The 20583-nt window shown below is 65.2% G+C and overlaps 3 protein-coding genes across 3 annotated transcripts; 2 read left to right on the top strand and 1 right to left on the bottom strand.

Moving 5' to 3' along the window:
• Position 1: 1 nt before the first annotated feature.
• Positions 2 to 6414, top strand: LOC119525215 (fizzy-related protein homolog; the record flags this gene model as incomplete). Its single annotated transcript, XM_037823815.1, has 9 exons — positions 2 to 99; positions 658 to 841; positions 997 to 1062; positions 2467 to 2569; positions 2651 to 2835; positions 3301 to 3534; positions 3885 to 3989; positions 4706 to 4798; positions 5105 to 6414. Coding segments are annotated over 9 exons (1110 nt in total), but the record flags the coding sequence as incomplete, so codon positions are not given.
• C25H19orf71 (chromosome 25 C19orf71 homolog) lies at positions 5949 to 9800 on the top strand. The gene is made up of 6 exons (XM_037823814.1): positions 5949 to 5969; positions 6249 to 6474; positions 7160 to 7349; positions 8943 to 9190; positions 9253 to 9378; positions 9528 to 9800. Exons 1-6 carry the CDS (start codon positions 5949 to 5951, stop codon positions 9692 to 9694), a joined length of 978 nt encoding a protein of 325 aa, XP_037679742.1. The 3' UTR covers positions 9695 to 9800.
• On the bottom strand, positions 7895 to 19454 carry MFSD12 (major facilitator superfamily domain containing 12). Its single transcript, XM_037824237.1, has 10 exons — positions 18985 to 19454; positions 15138 to 15348; positions 13241 to 13379; positions 12961 to 13137; positions 12538 to 12630; positions 12361 to 12453; positions 11644 to 11814; positions 11399 to 11493; positions 10512 to 10642; positions 7895 to 10426 (listed from the first exon to the last, which is right to left on the bottom strand). Exons 1-10 carry the CDS (start codon positions 19280 to 19282, stop codon positions 10404 to 10406), a joined length of 1431 nt encoding a protein of 476 aa, XP_037680165.1. The 5' UTR covers positions 19283 to 19454; the 3' UTR covers positions 7895 to 10403.
• Positions 19455 to 20583: the final 1129 nt, after the last annotated feature.

Raw genomic sequence — 20583 nt, 5'->3', positions numbered from 1 at the left:
CGTGCCCCCTGCCCAGTATTCCCTCAGTACCAAGCGCTCGAGCCCTGACGACGGCAACGAGGTGTCCCCCTACTCCTTGTCCCCCGTCAGCAACAAGAGGTGAGGCCCCGAGGCCAGCCCGGGCCGCAGTGTCCGTGCCCAGGGGCCGGGTGGGTGGGGCGGCTGCACCCCCACGGCTGGGCAGGTGAGGGAGGCTGGGGTCTGCCTCTCTCGGGTCCCTGAGGGCCCGAAGGCCCCACGACAGTCCCGTGGTCGCTGAGTCCAGTTATCACAGTGCGTGAGAGGTACGGGGACAGTGCCCCTCGTGAACCTGCTGCTCCCCAGCAGCCCAGGGCTGCGGAGGGGAGGTGGAGAGCCTGAGCCCTGGCCTCCAGCTGCCGTCCACCCGGGGAGTCAGGGAGGGCTCCCTGGAGGAGGGGCCAGGCAGAGGGGACGGCCCGGACGGGAGAGAGGCAGGTGACGGTGGAGTCATCGGAGCTCGGGGTGGCTGGACGCCACAGCACGGGGTCACGCCTGTGACAGGGCCCGGGAGGTGGGGACAGGAGGTGCAGTGGGCTGGGGGGGCAGTATTGTCTCGCAGCTCTGGGCCCCCTGGGAAAGTATCGTCACAGGCACCGGCAGACAGGTGCCAACCGCCACCCCCGGCTCTCTCCGCAGTCAGAAGTTGCTGAGGTCCCCCCGGAAACCCACGCGCAAAATCTCCAAGATCCCCTTCAAGGTCCTGGACGCCCCCGAGCTGCAGGACGACTTCTACCTGAACCTGGTGGACTGGTCGTCTCTCAACGTGCTCAGCGTGGGGCTGGGCACCTGCGTGTACCTGTGGAGCGCCTGCACCAGCCAGGTGGGCACGCGGGGCCGGGCGCGGGGGGCGGCCTCCTCCCGGAGCGTGGCGGGGGGCGCTCCAGGGCCGGCACCCGTCTGCCTTCCGCTCGCCACCCCCTGCAGCCGCCCCGCTCCCCGCCGCCCTCCCCGGGACCACGCGTCCTCTCCCCGCAGGTGACCCGGCTCTGCGACCTGTCCGTCGAAGGGGACTCCGTGACCTCCGTGGGCTGGTCCGAGCGGGTCAGTGCCGAGGGCTCTGTGGCGGGGTGGGGGCCTTTCTGGGGTGCTTGACAGTGCCAGGGGTGCCCCAGAGGCTGCAGGGCAAACAGACCTCAGCCGGCGGAAAGAGGGTGTTTAAAAAGTGTTTGTGGAGCCCTGCATGAGGGGGGTCACAGAGGCAGATCCAGTGGGGACATCTGTGCCCCCCGTGTGACCCCAGCTCTGCTGTTCCTTGTAGAGATGCTTCCTGCCCCTGAGACTGGGGCGGGCGTGGGGCTGAGCCGTTGCTTTTGGGGTTCAGGGGCCGGGCCGTGGGGCTCAGCTCCCCGCTCTGTTTTGAGGGGACGGCTGTTTTGTGGTTTTAGTTTATCGCATGCCCACCAGGCCGAGTTCAGCCGGCACCACCCTCTCCTCTCCAGCTCCCCGGCTGTGTATGTTTTAGGTCACGAGGCTGCTTAGGGGACCCCGGAGAGCAGGGACAGTGGTTTGGGTCCCTGCTGTGCCCCCCATCCTGGCCCCATCTGCAGCCTGGGGATGGGCTGCGTGGGGGGTCGGCGCCTGCCCAGAGCTTCTGCTCGCCCTGTTCAGGCCCGTTCACTCTTCAGTTATCAAGGGCATCTGTGCCCGCTCCCGAAACCTGAAAACTGCGGGCAAGCCAGGGGGAGAAGCTTCCCGAGCAGCGTTGCAGCCGGTTGTGTTTGCTCCCAGATTGTGTCGGATTAATTTGTTCCGATTGGTGGCATTGGGAGCAGATCTGAGCTCGGGGGCCGCATCCGGACGTGGCCGGGGTGGGGGTGCAGGAGGTGTGGCACGGCTGGGCCCCGCCTGGGGGTGAGATGGGGGCCCGGGAAGTGGGGGGCAGTGGAGCACCGGCCAGCGGGGGGCAGGGCTGCCTTCACCGGCTCGGCGGTGGTTTTAGTCCTCTGGGAATTTCACTTCATGTTTGAGGAAGGTGGTTTAAGTTTTTGAATTTTATGTTACTGTGAAAGGATTCTCGTACGCACACACCTGCAGGCCCGCTGCCCCGAGGCGGCTGTTGGACACTTACTCTTCCCGCTTTATCCCCCTGTCCTCCTGCACCCCGATCCTCCATCCGCCTTATTTGTGACACGGTTCAGCCTCGATTGTGGGCCTCGATCACCTCGCCCCCTTCTGCGCGTGTGTCCTGAACCCGGGTTCCTGTCCGTCTGGTGTCTTTGTTCTGCTGTGTAGTGCACATGTCTCACGTGCGTGTTCACAGACCCGCACACAGCAGCTTCCGGCAAATTCTCGGGAGGGTTTCAGTGGTGACTGAAGGAACCCCAGTGAGCGTTCTGTAAAGACGGGGATGCCAGGCCCCAGAGTGGGCGGTGGGCCCGGGGAGGATGGCAAGGAAGCCCCTTCATCACCCGCCGAGGTGACGCCCCCACCCGTGTCCCGTCCCAGGGGAACCTGGTGGCCGTCGGCACCCACAAAGGCTTCGTGCAGATCTGGGACGCGGCCGCGGGGAAGAAGCTGTCCATGCTGGAAGGCCACACGGCGCGTGTCGGTGAGGGGCCGCGGGGCAGCGGGGGACCGGGTGGGGGTCGGGGGGGGCCGCCCCGCCTCACGCCCACCGCCCGGCCTGCAGGGGCCCTGGCCTGGAACGCCGACCAGCTGTCGTCCGGCAGCCGCGACCGCACCATCCTGCAGAGGGACGTCCGCAGCCCCCCGCTGCAGTCGGAGCGGCGCCTGCAGGGCCACCGGCAGGAGGTGTGCGGGCTCAAGTGGTCCACGGACCACCAGCTGCTGGCCTCGGGGGGCAACGACAACAAGGTACACACACACACCCCCCCCCCCCCGCTGGCCACTTCCCTGCCTGCCCCGGCCCTGGTCCTGGTGGGGGGCTCGTGGTGGGGGGCCCCGGCCTCACAGCGCCCCGTCCCGCCCGCCCCGGCCCTGGTCCTGGTGGGGGGCTCGTGGTGGGGGCCCCGGCCTCACAGCGCCCCGTCCCGCCCGCCCCGGCCCTGGTCCTGGTGGGGGGCTCGTGGTGGGGGCCCCGGCCTCACAGCGCCCCGTCCCGCCCGCCCTGGCCCTGGTCCTGGTGGGGGGCTCGTGGTGGAGGGCCCCGGCCTCACAGCGCCCCGTCCCGCCCGCCCTGGCCCTGGTCCTGGTGGGGGGCTCGTGGTGGGGGGCCCCGGCCTCACAGCGCCCCGTCCCGCCCGCCCCGGCCCTGGTCTTGGTGGGGGGCTCGTGGTGGGGGCCCCGGCCTCAGTGCCCCGTCCCGCCCGCCCCGGCCAGCTGCTGGTGTGGAACCACTCGAGCGTGAGCCCCGTGCAGCAGTACACGGAGCACCTGGCGGCTGTCAAGGCCATCGCCTGGTCCCCGCACCAGCACGGCCTGCTGGCCTCCGGCGGGGGCACGGCCGACCGCTGCATCCGCTTCTGGAACACGCTCACGGGGCAGCCCCTGCAGTGCATCGACACCGGCTCCCAAGTGTGCAACCTGGCCTGGTCCAAGCACGCCAACGAGCTGGTGAGTGAGGCCACACTGCCGCCCGTGAGTGGGCGATCCTGCCTCATGGCACCCCGGGCCTTCGAGAGCCATCAGGATGGGCCCAGCCACCAGGGAGCCCGAGGCAGACGGGTGGGAGCTGGGGGGGAGCCTGTGATCACCGGGGGGTGCCCGCCGCCCTCAAGAACCAGACCCTGGGCCAGAAGTGCCCGTCCCGGCTGCCCCACGCCTGGAGACGTGATCAGACGAAGCTGGCAGCTGTGTGTGAGGGGACCAGAGGGCAGAAGTGGGGCTCGGGGTGCCCCCACTGGAGTCGGGGCTGCAGGGCTGTGGGACGGAGCCCCCCGCTCTGACCAGCCCCCCGCCCCCAGGTGAGCACACACGGCTACTCGCAGAACCAGATCCTGGTGTGGAAGTACCCGTCCCTGACGCAGGTGGCCAAGCTCACTGGGCACTCCTACCGCGTCCTCTACCTGGTGAGACCCAGGCCCAGCCCGGCCGCGGAGGGAGGCTGCTCCCGGGAGCCCAAGGCCCATCCCCAGGTTCCGGGGGTCCCCACAGGGAAGCAGCCCTGCTGCCGGGGCCCCGACCACTGGCGGGTTGGCTCGGCCCCTGGACGTCAGCTCCCGGCGTCAGCGTGAAGGAACTCGCCGGCCTCTGCTCGCCTGGGAGAATCTCGACGTGGCGGTGCATTTGTTTTACAAATATTTATTATTATACATTTACATTAGTGGGCTTTTTTTTCCCCACACATAAAAGAAGTGTGAACAAAGTGAAAGGGATTTTAAAAAACCCTAAATTTTACTGCACAGATAGTCAACGTTTGAAAAAAATAATTTGAACATGGCTGGAAAAGAGCAAAGGGGGTGTCTCTCTGCCACCTCTTCAGAGCTTCCGTTTCTTTCCAGAAAAGAACGCTCTGAGCCTAACCTGGCCCCCCTGCCCCTGCACAGCCACCTTTCCCCGTGTGCCCAGAACAAGGCCGTCCCCTTTGCGGGGTCCTCCTGGGCTTCCAGTGTGCTCCCGTCCCAGTGTCTGCCCTGGGTCCTTCTCCGCTCTGCAGCGGGGCCACTGGGCTCTGTGGGCCTCCCTGGGCCTGTCACCCCCGCAGCCCGTCCTCCCTGCATCGCCATCCGCTTCTGGGCCTGGGGTCCCTGGCCAGCCACACAGACGAGACCCCCCTCTCGCACAGGCCATGTCCCCTGACGGAGAGGCCATCGTGACGGGGGCCGGAGACGAGACCCTGCGGTTCTGGAACGTCTTCAGCAAAACCCGTTCGACAAAGGTAAAGTGGGTTGGTGTCACAACGCCATGCGACCCCCCATGTGCCCCCCAGCCCAGCCCAGGGGGTCCCCTCCCCGGAGGCCTCCTGGGGCCTGCTGCCCCCTGCCCGCTCCTGCAGCCCCGGGCGCCCGCACATCCGGGCAGCTGGGGAAGGGTGCTCGGCCGCACCCCGGCTCCGGGCAGCAGACCCCGAGTCTGCCGGCCCCCCTTGGGAGTAGGCCTCAGTTTCCCTCCCACGCCAGAGCAGCTCTGCTCCCAGCCCCGCAGGCCAGCCCCGGCTCAGCCTGTCCTCCCGTCCGCTCCGCAGGAATCGGTGTCTGTCCTCAACCTCTTCACCAGGATACGGTAAAGCCGGACTCGCCATGCCATAACCACGCTGGGCACCCGGCCCAGAGACCCTCCCCGCCAGCGTGCATGGACCCCCGCAGCGCACTCCCAGGCTGCCTGCCTAGTGGGCAGGAGCCAGGCCCGGAGAACCTGAAGATTCCAATTAAATGCCTGATTGTGAATAATATCAAGCCGTGTTTGGGGCAGGGACATGGTTGGGGACCACCCAGGACCGGGGGGGTCTGTCTCCCCTCCCAAACGGCCTCAGCTTGGACGGTCTACACTCGGAGCGGACAGACGGACGGACAGCCCCTTCGCCTTGCCGTGGGGAGCACGCTCCGGGGACCCACACCGCCTGTGTCCTCCATGTCTGCGGCCGCCCCACACCCCACACCTGGGGCTATGGCGGGGGGCCCCGTGGCTCTCCAAGGTGTCCTCGGGGTGGGCCTCGGCTGTCAGGGCGCCTTCGAGGCCAGGACACGGCTTCTTTTGCCAGAGGAGAGCCCCCCGACGTTGACTTGTCATCGGAGCAACGCTGCAGTCTGGGGGGCCCTGGCCCAGCACCTTGGCCCTCCCCGGCAAGGCCGGGCCCCCCACCTCCACCGGGAGCAAGGCCCCTGCGGCTCCTCCCGCACCCACCAGCCCCCCGCATCCCGCGCTGGCTGAGGAGAGGATGTTTCCGCGCAGTGGGTGGCGCAGGGTGGCACGGGCCGCCGCCACCTCCTCGGGCTCCCCAGGCCCGTCGCGGGTGCACCCCGTGTACATACGTGCTCGTGACTTCTCTTTGCATCCGTTTTTGTGTTTTTGTAGATCAATTCCCAGAAATGTCTAAGGCCCGGGGGTGGGTGAGCTGCCTGCGCCCCGTGGGGGGCGGTTCCGGGGCCTCACCCGCGGGGAAGGTCACTTCTGCCGCACGATTCTGGGGCGCACGGGGCCTGGGTGGGCGGCCTGTACATAGGGGTGTGCGTTTCCATCTGTCGGGATCTTGTTTTTGTTTTGTTGCCTTTTTTCTTTTTTTAATGAGAAAACAAACAGACCCCACCTGTACCCCACCCCACGGTAATTGCCGAAGAGCCCCAGGGGACCCCACGGGCTGCGGGGTGGGGACCCCCGGGTCCCTGCAGCCTTGGAAGTGGGGCTGCCGCGGTGCGGACGAGGGGGGACGCCGAGCCTGTGACCCCAGCGCACTTCTGGACGGGCGGCCTGGAGGAGGGGACCCCGGGGCCCGGCATGCACCCGTGTGTCGCTCGCAGACTGCAGCGTCCTTGTCATTAAATGGTTGTGAACTCACGAGCCTGGGCTGCTGGCTGGGGCCCGGCGGGGACACCGAGTCCCCGGATGGCACTGTCTGTGGGAGACTGGGGCAGCCCCTAAATCGTCAACCCCACGGGAGAGCCATTCCCACTGGATCAGTGGGGGGCAGGCCCATGTTCATGGGGGGCCCTGGGGAACGCTGTGGTGGGGAGCCTGGCAGGCTGGGGTTTTGGGGGGCACACGGCTCCCAGGGTGTCTGGAGCTCCACTCTCAGGCCTCAGCCCAGAGGCCATTCCCCACCGAGCCGCACCCCAGCCCTGCCCCGGAGGGTGGGTCAAGGACCAGCGAGGAGCACACGGGCCCCTGCTGTGGATGGCACTGGGGGAAACGGGGGAGGGGGCGGCGACCCTGGGGGGACCCCCAGACGGGAGGCCGAGGGGCTGGGGCAGAGCGAGTGCAGAGGTTGGGGGGAAGCAAGGGCAGGGGTGCTGGTCACCAGGGACAGCAGAGACGGGGGCACCGAGGCGACGACGGGCCCGGGATGGAGGGGGGGGGGTCTGGGTGGGTTTCAAGCCTTCCAGATGGTGGGAAGGTCAGGTGGGGGCTTGGGGGGAGAGAGGGGTCGGTGGCCCCAGGGCTTCTGACCACCTGCTGGGCTGGGGGCGCCCGGGAAATTCAGAAGCCCCCTGACAAGGGTCCCAAGGCCCGGGTGGGCGGGGTCAGGCCCACACCCACACCCCGACACCCCAAGGGGCTTCTGGAAGGACCCCTCCCGCTCCAGCCCCTGAGCCAGGGAGGAGGGAGGGCGGGGCGTTGCCGGGACCCCCCGGGCAGGTGACCTTTGTCCCCAGCGTCAACAATGGCCCGAGGCCCCCCTGCCCCCGCAGGGACCCAGCAGACATGCAGGCGGATGCCCGGCCCTGCGTCCCCCTGGGGACCCTCGAGGTCGACTTCCCCCCACCTCTGCTCAGGTGAGCAGCCCCCAGAGCCCTCTGCGCCTCCGGCTCCCCGCAGCGTCATCTGCGGTTTACAGGCCACTGCCCGCGCGGCCCTGCACCCCCACATCCGTGCCTCCAGCCTTGGGGTACCCCTCTCCCCCCGACAGCCAACACCACACCCCAGCGGGAGCGGGCGAGGCTGACCCTCACACACTGGTCATTCTCTGTAACTGCACACATACGTGCGTGCACACACAACTCACACACACACACAACTCTGCAAGCAAACCGAGAGCAAATGTATCTATTCATCGTGACCGCTGAAACTAATGGGGTTCCGGGCAGCTGTGAAAGGGGACGAGAGCCCCATGGGCTGCTACTCTGAGGGAAGCAACCCCACCCCCAAAACAAAAAAACCAAAACAGTGAATGACACAGGCATGTGTGATGGAAGGAACACACACACACACACACACACACACACACACACACACACACACACACACACACACACACGGGAAGATGGGGGGCTCGGGACAGAGGCTGGCAGCTGGGTAAGGAGATGCACTCCTTATCGTGTATGATTTTATCCAGTTTTAATGGCACTTTAAAAAACCTCGTGCACACGGTTTAGGGGTTCAAAGATGTTTGTAAGGGCGAGGCACCCCCGATGACCCAGTGTGAACCCCCAGGCTGAGGTCCCACATTTCCCGAGACACCCAGCTTCCCTTTAAATCTGATCGAGGTGGGGGTGACAACTCCACACCGGGTTCCCCACAAGGCCCGAGGGACACAGGACAGGATGGCCGCGCGGGTGGCCCAGCTCCCACTTTCCTCGGGCACAGCCTCGTTCTCCGGGGGTGACATTCCTGGGACCACCCCCAAGATCGAAGCCGCCAGGTCCCAGCCCACGAACACCTTCCCGTCTCTCGAGAAGCAGGGCCACCGTGATGTGTCCCCAGAGGAGCTGCCAGGTGACCGTCCGCCCGGGCACATTTCCCTGCAGTGTCGCCAGCTTTGGGTTTTATTGCTTTCTTCTCGGATTCCACGGTAGCGTTGATTTCCGAGCTTTAGATTTCCACGTCCCTCTGCCTGGCAGCCTCGGTGGCCTTCATCTCTGTCCCTCAGCCTGTCCCCTCCTGCCTGGGGTTGTCTGCCCACCCACCCCCACTGGTGCCTCCTCAGGGAAGCCCTCCAGGATCACCCAGCAGGGCTGCGGTTTCCCCTTTAAACGTGGGCTCCGGGGATGCCCGGCCGGCCCCTGGGACCTGGCAGGTGGCGATGGCCGCGGCTCCCGGGCCGGACTAAAGAGGGCGAGACCAGAGCAAGGTGCAGGTGCAGCAGGGGGGCTTCCTGGAGGAGGCCCGGATCCCCTCCCTCACTGGTGTCTCCTGAGGCAGAGGCAATAAAACACTTCAAGATGGAAGGTCCAGTGGGGTCAGCCAGGAGAAGGGGAAACGGGGTGTCCAGTGCTCGATGACAGATATGGTGGAGGGGGGGCCTGCAGAGCTCACTCATCACCACCCCTGCACCCCGGCATCGCCAAAGTGGCATGTGCCCGTTTTAGAGATGGGCAAAGTGAGGCCTGGGGGTTCACCTCGACCTCCCCCATCCCCGCTGTCCCCAGTGATGCCTGCGTGTCCCTGGAGGGGCCGCGCTGGATGCCGGCCATCAAGCAGGCAACGCGCTGGAAGTTCACGCCCATGGGGAGCGACGCGGCCGGCCAGCCGTGGCACACGGGCCTGACCAACGTGGACACCCGCGACACCTGGTATGCGTTGCCCCGGGCCCCGGACCAGCCCCACCGCGAGGCCTACATCCGCTGGCACAGCTGCCACAGCAACCCCCCGGCCCAGGGCACCCCCAAACCCCCAGGCCCTTGGCATCTGGGGGAGGGGCATGGAGCCAAAACGACCTCGTCCCCCCCATTTCCCCAGCCTACACCCAGCACCTGCGGGAGACGGCCTGGTACAAACCCATGGTTCCTGCCCAGTACCTGAACCCCGACACTCGCTGGGGGAGCACGTTCTGGAAGGACAGACCTACCCGGGGAAAGGAGTACGGTGAGGATGGGGTCTAGGAGGGGGGGCCCCTGTGGAAAACAAGGGCGACGAGGCACCTCCCTGCAGTCCGTCCCGGGGGACAGAGCCCCTAGCCAGCCCGGGATGCGGAAGCAGGGGAACCCACAGTGACCCCGCCCTGCGGCCCACAGCCATCAACAGGAACAGATTCGGGGTACAGCCATCCTCGCAGGCTAGCGACTACGTGGCCCTCCTGCCGGCACCCCAGTGCCCGCGCTACACGGCCCAGGACTTCCGGCACTGGCCGCTGGAGCCCTACTGCCCCTCCACCCACCAGCGGCTCCCAGCTGAACTCTGACGCAGAGGGGACCCCGAGGACCCCAGCCCGGCCCCCTCGGCCACACGGGCCCTCCCTGCTCCCCGCTTAATCCTCACCAGAGTCCTGCTCACCACTCGCCTCTCTTTCCCCCACCGTGTGTCCGTCCATTGTGGGGGACGGGGCAGAGGGGCTCAGCCAGCAGGCAGGGGGCCCGCTCCCCGCCGTCAGCTCCCCCACCTCGGGGGTGAGGCTGGGCCCCAGGTAACCAGGAGCCGCAGCCACGGCCCCCCACCTCATCAGTGCAGTCCCCGGGTGCAGGCGTCCCGAACCCCAAAGGCATCTTGGCGGCCACGGGACCAGCAGGGCAGCCCACCCCAGGCCTGGGTCTCCCGACGGGCTCATGCCAACGCCGTCCCCAAGGGAGCCCGGCAGGATGTGGGGAGACTCCAGCCAGGCCGGAAGTGAGGGGTGAACTCCGGGGAGGCCCTTCTGGGGCCCTCGCCCCCTGCCCCCAGGATCCCGAGAGAAGGGGCACCCCAAGTCCAGAGAGTCGGGAGTGGATCAGAGTGGGGCTTGGGACTTCCCCAAACCCCGGAGGATCCCCCGGGCCCCCGGAGAGCAGAAGGCCTAGCAAGGTGGCCCCACCCCAGGGGCAACCCACCGGGGTCTCCCCATCACCCAGCAAAGGGCTGGACGCCGCGGGTGACAGACGGTGGCCGCATCTGCAGAGGCAGGAGTGGGGGTGGCCTCAGGCATGGGCCACAGGGTCCCCTGCAAGAGAGCAGGAGGGGGTCCGTGAGGGCGGCCCGGCTCAGCCCCCCACCCTCAGGGCCCCCGGGACAGGGGCGCCACTCACAGCTGCGCAGGCGGATGGGCCAGAGGAAGAGGCTGCTCAGGATGAGGGTGGCTGCCATGCCCACGCCGCCCGTCACGGCCACCATCACCCAGTGGTAGAAGCCCACACAGGCACCGCAGCAGAGCTCCGAGCTGGGGGGAGCCGGGAGGGGGTGAGGGGACCGCTGGGGGAACCCCCAAAGCCAGCCAGGCCTCACCTCCTCTCTCCCCTTCCCCTCCCACACCCAAGACATCAGCGGATCCTAAAGGCTTCAAATCCTTTCTCCAACCCAGCCCCTACCTGGCTGGCTCCTGCCCTCGCCCCCCCCCATGCTGTCCTCCCCATGGCAGCCAGAGGGCGCCTGTGAGCACCGATTCAGCGTCCGTCCCTCCTCTGCCTACAACCCTCCATGGCTCCCAATTTCCTTGGGGGAAAAGCCCGTCTTCCCTCTTCCCATAGCCCACCAGGCCCTGCACGCCCTGCCCCGTCCCCTCCCTGCCCTCCCTTCCTCCCGCTCTCCCCCTCGCTCCCTCCACTCCAGCCCCACGGGCCTCCTCGCTGCTCCAACATGCCGTCCTGCCTCAGGGCCTTTGCACAGGGTACTTCTCCCCATTTGCCTGGAACTCCCAGATATTATCCAGGCCTGTGCTCAATGTCACCTCCTCAGGGAAGCCCTCCCTGACCTCCCTGACCCGGAAGTGGTTAACAACATGGCCAGTGTCCCCAGCTCCATGAGGACAGACAGCCAGATCTGCTGCAGATCCCAGATCCTGGGTCTCTCTGAAGCGAGGACGGTGTGGTCTAGAATCACCTAGAACCCGAGTCAGTGGGCCCCGGGCCCACCACCCTCTACTGAGCAGGTGCTCAGAAAATCTGAATGAATGAATGAAGGAATGAATAGCACTCACGGGCAGGGGTGCAGGCTCTGGATGGCCATGACGGCCAGTCCATTGGCCACCTTATCCGAGAAGCTCATGGCGCCGTACACGAAGGCTCCGCTGTGCTGGGGGGGGACACGGGCAGCCTGAGTGACGGCCCACGGCCCAGGCCCCGCCCACCAGCCGGGCCCCGCCTTCTGCCCCACCCCTCCCTTGCCCAGGCCCCGCCCCCTGCATGGCCCCACCCCCTGCCAGGCCCCGCCCACCAGCCCTACCGTGTGGGAGCCGATGAGGTCGGCCGTCATGGCCAGCGAGGTGACCAGGATGGTGGCACAGCCTGCGCCCAGCAGCACGGCTGCTGCGTACACGGCCACACCGAGCTGCTCGGCCAGCGCCACCCAGGCCGCGAAGACGAGGATCACCAGGAGGCCCATGAAGTAGGTCAGCTGTGGAGAGGGCCCCCCAGGCATCAGGCACAGCGCTGGGCCCCCGCAAGCTACCGCTTGCCCTCTCTGTTCTCCAGTGCGTCTCCCAGCAAAGAGGAGGTGGTAGAGGAGGACAGCGGGGCGGTCCCTGAAGCCCCCCACCCACCCCAGCTCTGACCTTCTCCATTCTGGAACCCAGAGATTCTGAGAGCTTTGCCCACCGGCCACCTGTGGTCGCTTAAATCGAAACCCAAATCCATTCAAAGGAAATAAAACAAACGAATTCAGCACCTCAGTCCACCCGGCCACGTCTCCAGTGCTCAGTGGCCACATGGGGCTCCAGTACTGGGCAGTACAGAATACATCAATCATTGCAGAAAGTTCTAGAGCGCTGCAGCTCCAAGACGCCCAGAAGCCAGGATTCTGGAATTCTTGGTTCCCAAATCCTGGGCTTCTACAGGGCAAGGACTGGAGGCCTGGAGCCACCGGGGTCTGGAATCCCAGGTGGGTGGGTTCTCGGCTGCGGGGTCCCTGCCCCCCCAACCCGCCCCGGCTCCCCCCACTCACGTTCCTCCCAATGCATTTGTTGATTGGCTTCATGAGGAAGGAGGAGAAGAAGCCACTAAGGTACATCACCAGGGGGATGGTTGCAATGAACTTCTGTTGGGGGGGAAAAAAGCCGGGGGTCTCAGTCCTGGGGTCCCTCCCACCTCCACCTCCTCGCCCCAGCCCCGCCCACCTCACCTTGGGCAGGTGGAGGGAGTAGGTGAGGTACATGGGTATGTATGTCTGGGACAGGTTGACGATGAGCCGCGTGCTCATGTACAGCAGGCCCACCTGCAGACAGACAGACGGACAGGGATAGACGGAGGCACGGCCGGCAGAGGCTCTGGGTTCGAGGTTGGGCCCTTCTGGGCTCCCACCAGCAGGGGGAGCTGGAGGGCCCTGGGTGAGGGTGCGGCAGGGAAAGCTCCTGATCCATTAGTAGTGACTGGGGGGTCAGGCAGAGGAGAGCGGCGATGGATTGGTAATGTCTGCCCTGGGTGTGCAATGGAGAAGCAGCTCTGTTTGCTCCAGTATCTGCCCAGCCTGCTGGCTTCCCAGGAGCAAAGGGCCTGGTGGGAAAGGGGTGCTGACTCTGGCCCCCCACCCCAGCCCCCAGCCTACCTGATAGAAGGCCGGTTCCCGCAGCCAGTGTTTCCAGAGTAGCAAACGCCGGGCAGGGGTCAACAGGGGGCTGTGTTCATCCGGCTCCTCCGGCCGCGGCTGGCGCCCCTCCCTGGTGCCCAGGTGGAACAGCAGTGAGAAGACGGCTCCGACGCCCACCACCAAGAGGGAGAGGTTCTGGGGGGGCCCGGCAGGAAAGGAAGGGGGTGAGCGGTGGCTCTCACAGCCCGAGCCCCGGGTACTGGGTGTCCCACCCAGCCCACCCCAGGCCCCAGCTCACCCGGAACACGGGCACATCTTGGACCCCCAGCTGGTCACTAATGCCCTGGGTGGGCTCCGCGGGCGAGGGGCCCTGCAGGCGGAGCAGCAGCCAGGCGGCGCCGTAGACGGTGATGTTGGCCACCACGGTGAAGGCATATCTGGGGAGCCAGGGGAGACCTCAGCACAGGCAGCCCCGGAAACCACGGGCCCACTTCCTCCCCGGGTGGCCACACAGTTCAGAGCTGCTTGGGGCGCAGGGGGTGATCCCGGGCGATTTCAGCTAACGCCATGCTGGGTGGCGCCAGGGAGGCCCCCTGCTGGCCTCAGTTTCCCCAGCCTGCACATGACCTGGCAATTCGCAGCTCCGGCCAGCCATTCCACCGTGACTCCCGTCTGCCCAGGACCGAGCTGCCCTTGGGACCCTGGAGTCCAAGCCCCCAAGATGCTCAGAGAATTCTAGACTTGAATTCTAGGCATGAACTCGGGGTCTAGAATCTTCAGATCTGCTCTTGTCTGCAGCCCAGGTTTGACATCTTTCCCAGGGCTTGGTTTGGGGCGGGAGGGGGAGATCTCTGGAGCTCACCAGGACTCAGTTTCCCTCTCTGTAAGACAGGTCAGTACTCCCTCTGGTGGTCACAGTGAGCATGGAGTGAGGTCAGCTGGGGAAGTGCTCGCCCTGCGCAAGCACTTGGCATGGGCATGGCGTCCTTTCATCCGGGGCCCTTGGCGGCCCTGGGCATTGGGCAATCCCTGCCGTTGCCGTCCGCGTCTCTATTGGGGAACTCAGAGGCAGGGGGTGGGGAGGAAGCCAGAGAGGGGCAGGGCTGGGGAGCCAGGGTGGGGGGCCCTCGACGAAGATGCCATTAAAACGGTCAGACGAACGTGCACTTATTGAGCACCTACTGTGAGCCAGGCCCTGCTCCGAGCTCCAGTCGCCCTGGGCCGCCTTAGCACCTGCTGATCCCTGTGCCTGGAGCCTCCTCCCCATTCCCTTCTCCTGTGGGGACCCTCTCTGGGCATCTGACAACCTCCCCTGGCCTCTTCCTTCCTCTGGCAAATGAGGGTGAGAACAGGTCCCACCCAACACAGGGATTTGAGGGTTAAAGGAAATTCAGTGTCAAGGGGTGAGAACAGGGCCTGGTACACAGCAGGAGCCAAAGAAATGTTCCTCCTTTTGTCATATCCTGAATGAACTTCTCTAGCGCCCCAAGCGAGCTGACGGTAAAGCCAGGCTCCGGCTGTGCCCACGTGTGGCAGGCAGAACTCTAAGAGGGAATGTGGAGGCAGCTGCCCCAGCTCTGCACGCCCCACGTAATAAGAAAATTCCCTCCCACTGTGGGCGGGGATCCCGAATCTCATGACCTGTCACTCCCATGATTAGGTGCCATTACGTGGCAAGATGTAATTAAGGGGCCTAGTCATCTGACTCTGAGTTCAGAGCCAGAGGGTGATTGTTCTGGGTGGGCCTGACCTAAGCAGGTGGCCCTTTGGAAAGAGGATGTGAGCCTTCCCTGAGGTCAGGCAGATTCTCCTGCCGGCCACAGAGAAGCAAGCCCCCAGGAGTTCTAAAGCTGCAGAGAAACGAATTCAGCCACCAACAGCACGAGCATGGAAAAGGGGCCTCAAGACTCAGATGAGACAGCCCCAGCCGACATCGTTCTGGTGGCTTCGTAACAGACCCTGAAGCAGAGATCCCGGCTGATTTGGGTGCTCTGTGGCCAGATCCCTGATCCACAGGAACTGCGAGATGATAAACGTGTGTTGTTTTAAGCCAGACTTTGTGGTAAATTTGTTACACGGCAATAGCTGATTAATACATGTTCTACAGATGAACGAGCTGGGGCTCAGCGGGCTCAGAGGGCTCAGAGAGGGTGGCCCAGGGTCCCCCGGCCCCACCTGCCCCGTTGAGGAGGTACCTGAGAGCCGTGAGCTCCACCTTCTCATGGTCATTGGTGACGAGCTCGGGGATGAGGCTGAGGTGGGCGATCTGCGTGGCGGCCCAGCCGAACTGGAAGATCACGACGAAGGGGCCATAGTAGAGCAGGGCAGCCCACTCGGGGGTGGTGGCCCCGCAGCCCAGGCAGGGGCTGAAGATGAAAGGGAAGGAGAGTAGGACGCAGATGGTGCCTGTGGGTGGGAAGACGGGGGGTCACGTCTCATGGGTGCAGGCAGGGCCCCAGCCAACTCAAGGCTCCCCAGGGGTGGCGAGGGTGGGGGGCAACCGAGGCCCAGAAGGAACTGGAGACCTTCCCAAAGTCACATGGTAGGGTGGGGTTGCAGCAGCCCAGCAGCCCCCAGGTTTATGGCCCCTTTGGCCAATGGGGAAACTGAGGCACAGAGAGCTCGGGGATCCCTGAGGTCACACAGCCAAAAGGGACAGAGGGGCCAGTCTCTGTACAACAGTCCAGGGTCCCAGGGTATCTGCCCTTGTGTCACACAGAGAAACTGAGGCACAGAGCCGGCTGGAGGACCCCTGCTGCATATGGCCAAGTAAGACAGGACGGGAACAGGGACTCGTCACAGCTGCCTGAGGCTCCTCAGGGTCACCCCCTCTGTGGCCTGAGCTCGCACAGCAGGTTGAAGGGCCCCTCTGGGATCTCCTTGCGAACTGCCCACCACAAGTGCGCCATCTGCACCCACAACTTCCCCTTCGCCCCTCACCACGGGAGAGGCAGCTCTTTGCTCTCCAGCTCTGACAACCGCTCAGCCGTGGGTGCAGCTGAGCTGGACCTTGCCCGCCCTGGGTCCCCGTGTCCCCGGCAGTCCACTGGGGGGTCCCTCTCTGCCTGCTCCACTGGGGTCTCTTGACCCCTGGGAACAGAGGCTGCTCTACCCACCTACTCAGGAAAAATGCAAGCCCCTCCCTGGGGCCGTTCTGCCCTGTCCCCTCCCTCCCCTCCCCTCCAGCCACAAGGGCCTCCTCCCTGTCCCCCCAAATGGCCAGACACAGGCTGGCCTCAGGGCCTTTGCAGGGAGGTGGCCTCTGCCTGGAATGCCCCCTGCCCCCTCTTCTTAGCAAAACCAGCTTCTCTTCATCCCTCAGGGCTCAGCTCACATGTCACCTCCTCCAAGAAGCCCCCCCGACTGCTTTCTATACTTAGCCCAGGCAGGAAATTTTCTTGTCTGTTTGTTCGCTGGTTTGTTTCCTGCCTTCCTCCCCCCCCAGACTTGCAGGCTCCATGGGGATTGGGAATGTGGCTGTGGGAATGACCACAGAGCCGGGCACCCGTGGGGCTCTTTGGAATGAGCACGTGAATAACAATAACAGGGCCTCCCTTCAGAGCCCTGAGTTGTGAGGGTTCTTATCCCTGCATTCCAGAGGAGGAAACTGAGGCCTGGTGAGTGAGACTTAAGAGTGGAGAACCCAGCCCAGCGGCCCCTGCGCCCTCTCCTTCCCATCCCAGGGCGCCCATGCCAGGCACTGGACTTCCTCCTCCCAGGCTCCGGAGGTGACTTCATTCCACAAACCCTGGAGCCGCCCCCGCTGGCCCAGAACTGGGAAATGAAACCAAAACATACATATTCGCAGTTTCTCTGGAACTGCTGGCCGGAAGGGGGACCGTGGGTGGGGATTCTGGAGGCACAGAGGCCACTCGGGGACCAGGCTGGATGGGGCCACGGACTCTGGGCAGGGACTGTGGCTGCCTCTGCCTGGGCCCAGTTAACCATTGTTGAGGCCCAGTCGCCTGGCTGGAGAAACTTGGGCAAGTGACTTGGCCTCTCTGGGTCTCAGTTTCCTGGAAGTGGAGCTAAAAAATGTACAAGATTAAGAGTTTCAACATGAAAGTCATAATTCCTACTCCTCTGAACAAGCAGTTTCTACCCGCTATCTGGAATGCTTTCTGCCACACACACTCCTACCCATCCTTCAAAACCCCAAAGCTAATGCCCCACTCTGTCGCTCCCAGGGAGATCTCCTGCCTGGGCTCTGCTGCTTCTTTCTGAAGCCCAATCTCACCACCTGTCCCAGCCTGGACCCCACAGGAGTGTCTTTGTTGGGCTCTGAGGGTCAGTTCTTCTCTGGGTCCCTGAATCACCCAGTACAGAGCGGAACAAAGGGGGAACTCAGAGGGCTTGTTAAGAGAAACTGTGAGTCCCCCCACCACCACCACCCAGACTCAGGGGTGAAACAGAGAAGTGAGCACCATCTCTGGGGTGAATTTCCCTCTAGTAACCTTATCAGGTAGCAGGTGGGGCCTCCCAGCCACCTCTTCCCACAAACCCCCACGGCCTGCCCCTGTGCCCAGACAGGCAGGGCTGGGGGGAGGCATTAGTTTGCCTAAATCCACCCCCCCTAGGCTTGCTTTGCATAAACACAAAACCTTCAGCTCTTTATTTACAAAGGTGCCCTGTCCCTGCTGGGGGGCCTGAGGCTGTCCCTGGGGGGTCAGGGGGGACCCTCTCTGAGCCTGAGGCTGCCAGCTGGTAATGGGGCCTGCCCCAGGACATTTGCACGGCAGGGTCCCTTCCTAGGGCTGGCTCCATCTTCTCCGAGGGGTCATACCTATCCACCCCTGCTCTCTCTCGTCCATCCTGCTCAGGAACTTCCGTGTCTGTTTGTCTGTCAAGGATTTGACCCGACTACTGTGAGTCAAGTTGTATCGGAGACCCTGAGCTGGGCTTGGCAATTAAGCCCCGTGCCAGCCGGAGAAGGGACAGCTCTAAGGTAACTGGCCGGAAGTCTGAGCCCCCTGACCTGGCTGCCACGCCCTAAAGTGACCCCAAAACAGGCTGGACAGCCCCTGCTCCTGAGAAAGCTGAAACTCGGGCCCCCCAGGTCACAGTCCAGCAGGTGGCGTCTTGCAAAAGAGCTCTCAGGAGGCCCCGGGTCACGCTGCTGTCACTTGGTCCTTGATCCCCAGGGCAAGAAGGCGCCGGGCGGCCCCTCCTGGCCTCCAGAAAACGGGCGCCCAGAACTCCAAGGAGGGGGCGGAATTCCTGGCCCAGCCTCCTGGAATGCCGGCCGGGCCCCAAAGCCAGGAGGCGGTGGAGGCACACTTCTGCCCGGCAAAGAACGGCGGGGAAAGTTCCAGGGGCTAATCTTGAGGCCCAGGTGTGGGTGGGGAGAAGGGGTGCCGAGAGGCGAGTCCGTGGCCTTATCGGGTGCAGGGGGACAGGGCGCCCCAGCCCTCACCAACAGCCTTAGTGTTGGGGCAACTTCCCCGGCAGAGGGTGCCCCCTCTAAGGGCCTTGAGGAAACCGCTCACCCCCACCCCGCTGTCCCACCCGACCCCCCCACTCTCAGGCTTCCCAGGCTGCTCCCCTAAACACCAGGTTGCCTGGAATAGGGGAGAGGATGGAAAAGGGTGTGCTGGGGGAACGGACAGTCAGACAGAGGGGGCGTCCTGGGGGCCGCCGTGATAGACAGATGGAGAGACAGACCGATGGAGGAGGCACTGGACAATCAGACATTCAGACCCCACCCAGGGTTTGGAGGGTCATGCAGTCAGATGGAGGGGGCTCTGCAGCCATAAGGCAGAGGGAAGGGGCACTGGGAGGTCAGACAGACAGGGGAGGCTCAGTCATGGGGCAGTCAGACTGGGGAGGCTGGGACCAAGGGGGGGGCACTGAAAGGTCAGATGGAGGAGGCTCAGGGGTGGGGCTGGCAGAGGGGGTGCCGGGCATTCCGACAGGGTGGGGGGTCCGGCCACGGGGGGGACAGAAAGACAGAGAGGGGAGGCTCACGTCACGGGCTAGACTGACGGGGGAGGCCCAGGCCCCGGGGCAGGCAGGTCGGGGGGCGCCGGGCGAGCGCGGGCTTACCGACAAGGTGCCAGGCCTTGCGGGGCCCGCAGCGGACGCAGCGGCCGGCGGCGCGGTCGGCCTCGTAGCCCACCAGGGGCGTGCAGAGCCCGTCGGCCACCTGGCCGAGCAGCAGCAGCAGGCCGGCGCCGCGCGAGCTGTAGGCGCGCACCGAGTGCAGGTAGAGCAGCAGGTAGGTGAACCACATGGACGCGCACAGGTCGTTGAGGAAGTGGCCCACGGCGTAGCTGAGCCGCGCCGCCAGGGACAGGGCCCGCGGGGGCGCCCCCGATCCCGCCGCGGGGGGCCCCGGGCCCATGGCTCCGGGCTCCGTGCAGAAAGCCCCCCGCCCCGGCTCGTTGGGGGGCCGCCCGAGAGACCCTCCGCAGCCGGCCGATCGCCCCGAGACCCGTCCGATCCCGGGCCGGGGTCTCCGCCGTCGGACTGGCCCGCGAACCCCCGACTCCCGCCCGCCGCCTCTGCGCCCGCTGAGCGCTCGGGCCGGGAGTGCGCGGCGCGGGCGGGGCGGCGGGTTAATCGTGGCGAGCGGCAGCCGCCTCGGCCAATCGGAGCCGCGCGCCGGCGCCCGCTGGCCAACCCTCAGCGCGAGGGGCGGGGCGTCGCGGTCAGCCCCTCCTCCGCGTCTGCGCCCACCCGCGCGGCGGGGTCCTAGCGCCCGGCGGCTGTATTGGGGTGGGGGGAACTCGCGGGGACCCCGGACTCAAATCGCGGGGGGCGATGCAAAGGACGTCCCTCCCCAGACCCCTGTCTCCTCCGGGCTGGCGCCACCCGCAGCTTTATGGGGTCGAACGCGGGCCGGGGAGGACGGGAGGGGATGGGGGCGAGCGCGGGGGTCTTGAGTCCGAGCTCGCCCCGGGGGGTGCCCAGAGAGGCCGGGACCCACGCGGAGAGGCGGAATTCGTACTAATTAACTAATTGCTAACGATTACAATGGCGATCATTATCATGATCCTAATAACACCTGCCGGCATTTAATGAGCGCGGACCGTGCCAGCGCCCCACGTGGATTGCGCCACCCCAAGGGGCGGAGCCAAGATCGCCGCCCTTTACCCGCTCAGAAACCCGCCCAGAGACGGGAACGGGTTTCCCCAGGACACACAGTGAGTCAGGGGTGTGTGACCCGGAGCCCGAGCCCCCGAGCCCTCCCCACGCTGCTCCGGGCGCCCTCCCCGGACTGGGTCACCAGGCCCGGGCGGTTTCAAGTTCCTCCAAGCCGCTTGGGGGGTGGGGGGTTCCCTCTGGCCTACCTCCAGCTTCAAGTGGCGGAGAACTTGACACTCTGGAGCCAGAATAATGGGGTCTAGATTCAACTTTCCACCTGGGACGAGTTTGCCAGGGCCTCAGTTTCCCCAGCTCTACAATGGGTATAAAGGATGTGAACTGTTTCAGCAGTGTTGGCTCTTAATATTCTCCTCCAGGAAGCTTCTCAGCAGCTCCTGACAGAAACTGACTACCCACCCCAAGGCATGCTCTTTTCTGAAAAGGAGCCTGAAAAACCGGGTGGAGAATGTGCTGGAGGCCCAGGAGACAGAAAAACAGACCACTCAGGTGGAGATAAGGGGATAGAGACAGATAAAGAACTTCAATTCTTTCCTCCCT

This window comes from Choloepus didactylus (assembly GCF_015220235.1).
Source record: "Choloepus didactylus isolate mChoDid1 chromosome 25 unlocalized genomic scaffold, mChoDid1.pri SUPER_25_unloc1, whole genome shotgun sequence".
Lineage (NCBI taxonomy): Eukaryota > Metazoa > Chordata > Mammalia > Pilosa > Megalonychidae > Choloepus > Choloepus didactylus.
This window is presented reverse-complemented; position numbering and strand designations above follow the sequence as displayed.

What these genes read in the sequence shown, in the direction of transcription:
- MFSD12 (XM_037824237.1), bottom strand. Translation starts at nt 19,282, where the DNA reads ATGGGCCCGGGGCCCCCCGCGGCGGGATCGGGGGCGCCCCCGCGGGCC. An exon ending in CAAGGCCTGGCACCTTGTCG is followed by an intron (nt 15,349 to 18,984) that starts GTAAGCCCGCGC and finishes TCCCACCCACAG; the next exon opens with GCACCATCTGCGTCCTACTC. An exon ending in GGGAACCGGCCTTCTATCAG is followed by an intron (nt 12,631 to 12,960) that starts GTAGGCTGGGGG and finishes GTCTGTCTGCAG; the next exon opens with GTGGGCCTGCTGTACATGAG.
- C25H19orf71 (XM_037823814.1), top strand. Translation starts at nt 5,949, where the DNA reads ATGTCTAAGGCCCGGGGGTGG. An exon ending in GTCCCCGGATGGCACTGTCT is followed by an intron (nt 6,475 to 7,159) that starts GTGGGAGACTGG and finishes CTCCCGCTCCAG; the next exon opens with CCCCTGAGCCAGGGAGGAGG. An exon ending in TTCCCCCCACCTCTGCTCAG is followed by an intron (nt 7,350 to 8,942) that starts GTGAGCAGCCCC and finishes CGCTGTCCCCAG; the next exon opens with TGATGCCTGCGTGTCCCTGG.